Below are 7,641 nucleotides of genomic sequence, written 5' to 3'. Positions count from 1 at the left end.
ACATAACCCAATAATTCAAAACGGCGGATTAAGACAAGCTTGCTTTGTTTTCCTAATTTCCATTTTAAATGGATCGAGGATAAAAGCTGCCAGATATCAGGGCATCCGTTTTCTATTAATGGGATGTGTATAGTTGAGCTATCTCCCTGTTCTGCAGTCTTTCACTTGAGTCTGAAATAAAAAAAGCAAGATCAAGCGTTTGCTGTTTAAGTTATGTTGCAAGCTGGATCTGTGGCAATGGAAAACACGACCGGTCCTTCTGTTGAGCCACTGGATCCTTGTTGGACAAACTCCAAGGGAAGGAACCATCGCATATCACTGCTAGATTAAGACGCTATGAATATGTAATGATTGTATTTATTATGCCCTTTTTTTATTGATCGGCCTTTATGTTTAATTTCATTATCTAGTTAGTTACGGGTGGCCTTGAGCTGTGTCTTTGTTTTGATTGTAACCATCTCCATTTTTCCTTTACAAAGCAAAATTTTCTTCTGTTTAGTCATGTTCTTTTTAATGACTAAATGTTTTGGTTTTGATTGGTTTGCCATTTAATTGAAACACACAAGGGACAGTTTTCCATTTAGGCAATTAAAAGTGGTTTGGTGAGTGTGTGTGCAATGGAAGTTTCTCTAAACAAAGGTGAGTCAAATGGAAAGCTTTAAAATAGTAGAAATATATTTATTTTTCCTGGTATACTTTTTGATCTCAGAAATGTAATCCAAAATAATTACAAATCAAAATGATAAATCACCCTAATCAAAAATGTTCTTGATTTGCTCACATTTGGTCTAACTACTGTTGATTGTAATGAAATCACTAAAGGCGCATCAGAACGGGGGGTGCATTGTTTCAAAGCAAAACACATACTTGTTCTCTTTAAAGTCTATCCTGATCATCTATTTTCACAAGAGATTATTTCTTTACGTCTGTGTGGAGATGCAGTTTTGTCAATTATTTTTCCTATGCTATGTCTGTAAAGCCCCCTCATGTGTGATCTTTTGAAAGTGTCACACAGTGTTGGTGTGAAGATTTGTACAAACAACTGGAACTGTAAATGTTTGCCAATGGTCCATGCATGTTTACTGTGAATTCACACGCAGCAGAACATTTCAACAGAAACTCTGATCATACTACCCTAATGTGCACTAGAACTTCACAAAACTACACAATAAAAGTTCTGTCTACAAAATGCTTTGGTGCTGTATTTTTATTTTGTTTTTTCAAAGATGCCTTTCCTGCAGAATGCTACCGAAGACCATTAGGCCTTGAAGGAGAGGAAAAGCTGAAAACTCAATTTAAGAAGTTTTTTATAGGGGGGTAGAAGCCACATGGTGCCATGTCATTTAGCCCCTTATCTAATAAACAGATATTTATCTGTTCTTTATATTTACATTGGGTTATGATTTAGAATACAATGGAAAATTGGTTGCTCAAAAATTGGGAAATTCTGGTATTTACAGCAGCAAAAAGATTATAGAAAAAATTGTCACACAAATGTAGACCTTATAACACAATAGTGAAACGTTAAAAATAAATAAAATACTCTACTGTAATATTCTAATATAATATAAAAACTGTGTATCTAGAGAAAAATATATACAGTTATGGATATTTTTACAGTAATGGATATTTCAAAAATAGCAACATCAGAGATGTGCAAAATTACAGCAGCATGTAATTTAACTAAGGTAGAAAATGCAAAATCATCATGAATGTAACAGCTTGTATAGATTATTGGGAACAGTGATGGGTACAAAGTCTTACAGCTGCTGGGAGGAAGGCTCCCTTGTGCTCCTTTGTGGCTATTTGAAATCCTTATTTCCTGCCTTGTCTTGATTAAGTAATCTCTTGATTTTGAAAATTGCAAGAATAGTCAGGCAGGTAATTAAAAGACAGGACATAACTTTAAGAACTATTTAAATGACTGCACACCACAAGCAGAGATGGCTGCTTGTTTTGTTTTTTGTGTGAAAAAAGTATGCCAGCATAAAATATTTGGTCACTAGCAATATATAATAAGACTCAGTTAAATGGGTTCTGGTTTGTTGGTCTATTTTTTTTTCTAATTGTCTTTTATATTGAACCCTAGTTATTATTTTTTTTTTTTTGGACACATACAAAACCTGTTCATATCCTCAGAGCAGGTTCACATGTTGACATTAATTCCTAGCTCAAACACTAATTGAATAAAATGGGGGGAAAAAAATTTAAGGCCATTTTCTGTATAAAAGAGTTCAGATTTATGTTGTTTATCTTGTTTACTTTAGACCTTCTTTGTAGCTAATGCTTTATTTAGAATCTGTTAGACCAAGTAGCCAGTAGTTTGATTACAGTACCTTGGAGAAGAACTATTAAGCATTAAAACTATAACCTATTTCATCTTAAGGTGGCTATAAATAATGGCAATGCATTAACAGGGTTTACTAACAGTCCATGTTTCGACAGCTATAAAATAAGCCAAAACACACAGTCATAATAGGAATAAATTATCATAATATAAGACAAGGATACATATATCACAATATACATCGAATAAAACAATTTGAAAGACGTGTAATGCGATTAGCAATGACGTTTTGTCGGCTTTTAGCTTTAAGGAGAAAGTGATCCTGTCAGTCCGTAATGAGGGCGATAAAATCCCACGCTCCCATCGTCTCTGCTGACTTGAAGTTGGTGACGTCACAGGAAAACAAAGATGGCTGGGATAGGAAGCAGCAACTACTGGGAGGGTAAGAAACCAGCGTTTTTCACCCAGTTTAAAACCAATGTAACACCTTGCAAACCCTGCAGCTGTTCACATAATGTCAGGAGTTAGTGTGTCCGCTTTGCTGCCCAATATTTCTGACTTTGAAACGTGTCCGTGTCATTCAACAATTAGTTAGCCCTCAACAAGCTAACCCACAGCTCCGTGTAACTGAACTTAATGTCTCTTCCTAAGCTGTTAAAACTGGGACGGTGCTTAAAACGGCTTATCAAGTGGACACAAAGACACGTGTTGTCTGATGTGTTCATTTGAAGAAGAAAACCTAAACCCAGCTGGAAGAATGAGGTTTCTTAAAAAAAAAAAACGAGCTGTTGACATTAAAGGGGCTATAATGAAAAGACAATCGCCCATAATAATTCTTATCACGGCTGATATAAATGATCTAGTTATGCTTGACCTGATAGTGTTGATACCTATGATGAAGGAAGGCTTTGAATTATTTTTTTCTTGCTGCAGCAAATGTAAACAGCTGCTATGAAACATTGGCTTATTGAATGCTTTACTGGATTGGCTGATTGTGTTACAGATCTGAGAAAGCAAGCCAGGCAGTTGGAGAATGAACTTGACCTGAAGTTGGTCTCCTTTAGTAAATTGTGCACCAGCTACAGCAGCTCTAGAGATGGACGCCGAGGAGAAACGTAAGCCCAGTGCCCCTCACATCTACACAGTCCAGTTTTTTGTTTCATGTTGCTAAAGTGTTAGATTTTTTTCTTAACTATTCCAAAAGTTCATTTGAAACTTAATATAAATAAATGTGTGTGTGTGTGTATATATATATATATATATATATATATATATACAATTTATTTTTATTGTATTTATTTTTTTACTATACATAATTGCATGTGTGTGTGCATGTGCACATATTACACATATGTACTGAAATGGCACAAAAACTTTCAAGGCCAGTTGGCTTTCTTTGCATCAGGCCTTAAATTGCATGGCCTGCTCGAAAAGGTTAATCAGAGAGCATACCGGTGATGAAAGTACATAACAGCACATATATATGTCAAACACATTTATGTCCATTAGACAGATCTCATCTAAAATAAAGATGCTACCGCCTATCACCACAACTTCTTGATAGGAACTCTTTACCACATTGGTAGATTTGGGATGATCTAGATTTGTTTTGTTTGGAGATGTATTTTAATTAGTAAAATGGTTAAAAATGATATTGTTGACTTCTAGTTTTGTGTATGCAGGCAGTAAGTGTTTCATTTCCATCAATCCATTCTTGATGCATGTTTTTTCCACAGTTTAAATCAGTGTTGGGAAGGAAAATCACTTTAGAGCAAACCTGAAAATTTTAGGTTCGATATAGTACAATTAACATTTGAAAATATGTACTATAAGCACAAATGCCATAAGAAGATTTTCTAACTGCTCCCAATGTCTTATTTCCCTGAAGTTCGGACACCACACCATTGCTAAATAACTCCACCCAGGACAGGATGTTTGACACCATGTCAGTTGAGATTGAACAGCTGCTGGCCAAAGTAAGTCAGCCCTCTTTAAAGAGCAAAACATAACAAGTTCAGCATTGGTTATACTATACCCTGTTTTCTGTCCTAAAATTTTAAATTTGCCCCGTAGTTATCCCCACTCACTTCATCCTTTTTTTTTTTTTAACAGCTAACGGGAGTGAACGACAAAATGGCAGAATACACCAACACCCCCGGATCAGCTTCTCTTAATGCTGCACTAATGCACACCCTCCAGAGACACAGAGATATTCTACAGGTTAACTTCAGTCTATTTTTCCCTCCTTGTTTTTTTCCTTGTTTTTTTTCTACGTTCTAAGTTTCTCTCTGATTATTTTCTTCTTTCAAAGCGGTACAGTTGCAGATGAATTTAACCCTTACTGCAAATTTAGACCTTTGTCAAGCTGTTTGCATTAAACATAAACTATTTGAACACCTACACTGATATCTGAAGGATTGTTTTAAAATGTAACACATAGTCCTATGTATAATACTGTAAATGCTACGATCTCAAAGTCTTTCACTCTGAGTAGAAGTCTATTTAAAGGAACAGATTTTTAAATCAAACAGGATCTGGCACTATTCAACCAGTCAAGGCCTTTAATAAATACAACAGGTGTGGTTTAGATCTAACAACGTAAATAAATGGACTATTGATGGTGACCTTTTATTTTAAACACAAGGTAAAGTAAAACTTACAAGGCAAAGAATACATAATTCTTGTACTTACTTCTTAATTCTTGTACTTACTTTCTAATAATAGCTTAAAGTTAAAGAAATAGAGTCGACACCTGAATATAAAGATACTGTCAAAGGCTGCAGTCATATTCCTATCAGATAGGGGGTCAAAATCCGTCTTCTCAGTTATAAAGATGCACAGTAAGACTTGGTGACGGCAGAAAAAAAGACAGCTTTAGTTTACTCCAAACTGTATGAGTAAGGCCAATAGGTTTTGGCATTCCTTTCTTTGGGGAAGTAAATCACAACTGGAGACGTTTGGATCAATTCAGCAGCAGTATTTCTGGAGGAGGAGGAACAAATTGTATGCTGGAAAAGAGAGCCTGTTGACAGTGATGCATGCATTGCTTCCCCTGACAAAAAATCCTGCTGCATGAGGAGGTACATCTAAAACATTTCAATCAGGTTATTAAGTTTCCCATCACTCATTTTAGAAATTAAAACTGATATAAAGTTTCATAACATATAGAGTTATATATTTGTGTTTCCTGAGCTCAGTAGAAAAAAACCCAAAAACCTTAAATAGTTCTCTTTTCAAATGAAAGTAAAGTTTTCATGAATGTTGAATGGTTTGTTGAGACCGGATCAGACCTAAAATAATAATCTTTAATATCTCTGAAACATGCTACACAAAAAACTATGTTTTATTTATGTTTTCAATTTTACAAATGACCATTTTAAATGCACAGACCTGCACTAAAGAAGCAATAACCATTCAGTCTATTTGCTGAGTTTTTTTCCCACGTTGGTGGGGTCTCAGCTTCGCGCAGTTGAAGCTCCTCCTATTTGATTACGCTGTCCCGGGTGTAAACACTGCATCTGAAATGCACAGTGGTCAACTCCCATGGGGCTCGTGGAAATCACAGCGTTTACCACGTTAGGACTGAATGCACCATAAGGCTCTGTAGAAAGAGTGTAATGAAAAGAAAGGAAGCCTCTATGAACCGTCCTGTCAGTTATGATTGCTGCCATTTCTTCGGTTGATGTCGGCCCATTAGGTTTTTGATGTCTAACATAAACTCATAAATCTAGAGCACTTTGTTTCCTTCTACTGGCAAGCTTTATGGAGACACTAGCTGCCAAGCTTTATGGAGATACTACATGCATTTTCTTGCAGAACAATGTTCCTGCCCACATGGCCAAAGGCACCAAAAGCTGGTTAAACAACCATTGTGTTACTATGGCTGCTTGGCCAGGAAACTGACTTGACCTTAGCTCTATGAAGAATTATAGAGAGGAAGATGAGAGACATAAGATCCAACAATGCAGATGACCTGAAGGTCAGCATCAAAACAACCTGTACTTCAGTTAGACCGTAGCATAGCCACAGGCTGATGGTCTCCTTATATCACTGAAGAATTTAATGCAAGTAGAAGCCAAGTATTTTTTTTTACAGATCTGATCCAACTTCAAAACTAGAGAAGTTTGCAAAGTTTTTGCATAAAGGCTTTTGACTTTACTTTGTCTTAACTCTAAATGAAGATTTTCCAATATATAAGAAGTCAGATAAGGATAGATTGAAATGGTGCACATGTGCATGGTATTGGTCTAGGGAATGTCTTCAGTGTTGATTAGGGAGACATCTATGTTATTCAGAGCAGTTCTGTTGAGGATGGTCAGATCAGCAGAGCTGAAACACGCCCCCCTGGAAGTCCTCCATCATTTCCTTTGTACTGAGTGGTTTAAAATAAATCCAAGTGGTTCTGACAGGTGGAGTGGACCAGCCAATCCACATCCTGTCTAACGCAAACTCATCTCTGCCTTGGATCAAATCCAGGACAGATCTGCTAGGGTTCATTCACCTGTCTGCTTTTCAGAAAACTAACATTTCTTTTTTTAATATTCTTTGTGATGGATATGCAAAATTCTAACTTAATGAGAAACTCCATCGTAGCCATAATCATCAAATATTACATTAAATAAAGACTTTGATACATTTACAGACTGATAAATTTACTTTCTAAAACGAGTGACAAAAACATTTAAGTTTTACAAGGATATTCTAGGAGAAATTTGATCCTTCTAAGATGACAATATCCCCATCTTAATCTCAAGCTTTGGTTAACTGTTGTTTTCTATTTTTGGAGAAAAAAAAATCTGAGATGTATGAAAATAAATATGGTATCATTCATAGCTCGGAAATTAATTATATTTTCAATTCAAATTATCAGAGCAAATTGCACAGGTACTGAATTTTGGTCACATATTTAATAAAGTCAGACACTAAATTTCTCACTCAAACCCTTGAGGTGTTATTTGGTCAAAGTGAGTTTGCCACCACACAGAAGGGAAAATAAATAGCTAGCATGGAGATCCATGCATGTGTGTGAAAGGAAGGAAGCACTTTCCCATGTAATGGTAAGATTAAAGTTGTCATTACATGGGATAGTAAAGCTTTCAAGGTCATATAATGATTAAACCCTGCAGTGGAACCTCTATAAGCTTCTGTTAGTGCTGAGGAATATTACGCAAAAGCAATATTGGTAGGAAAAGAACAACCAAAAGAAAAACTGTCATTTTGAATTTTGGCAAAGTGGTTCCGCCCTGGTATATATGTGGAGCTATTCAGATCTGAACAGATGTTAGCATTTGTTTACTGCAAACAGCTGTATGTTTATATATATACTCCTGTTCGTCCGTCGATATGACAAGGAC

The 7,641-nt window shown here is 35.9% G+C and overlaps 1 protein-coding gene across 1 annotated transcript in view; it reads left to right on the top strand.

The window, feature by feature from the left end:
* Positions 1 to 2,685: 2,685 nt before the first annotated feature.
* The window catches only part of gosr1 (golgi SNAP receptor complex member 1), a 22,653-nt gene continuing 17,697 nt past the window's right edge, over positions 2,686 to 7,641 (top strand). Inside the window, exons 1-4 of the mRNA XM_015390987.1 lie at positions 2,686 to 2,729; positions 3,291 to 3,402; positions 4,176 to 4,263; positions 4,400 to 4,507. Coding sequence (XP_015246473.1) covers positions 2,696 to 2,729; positions 3,291 to 3,402; positions 4,176 to 4,263; positions 4,400 to 4,507 — 342 coding nt within the window. The 5' untranslated portion in view covers positions 2,686 to 2,695. The remainder of the gene's footprint in view (positions 2,730 to 3,290; positions 3,403 to 4,175; positions 4,264 to 4,399; positions 4,508 to 7,641) is intronic.

The sequence above is a fragment of the Cyprinodon variegatus genome, unplaced genomic scaffold (assembly GCF_000732505.1).
Source record: "Cyprinodon variegatus isolate N-32 unplaced genomic scaffold, C_variegatus-1.0 Scaffold520, whole genome shotgun sequence".
Classification (NCBI taxonomy): Eukaryota; Metazoa; Chordata; class Actinopteri; order Cyprinodontiformes; family Cyprinodontidae; genus Cyprinodon; species Cyprinodon variegatus.
The sequence above is the reverse complement of the archived record's forward strand: the minus strand, read 5'-3'. Positions and strand labels throughout refer to the sequence as shown.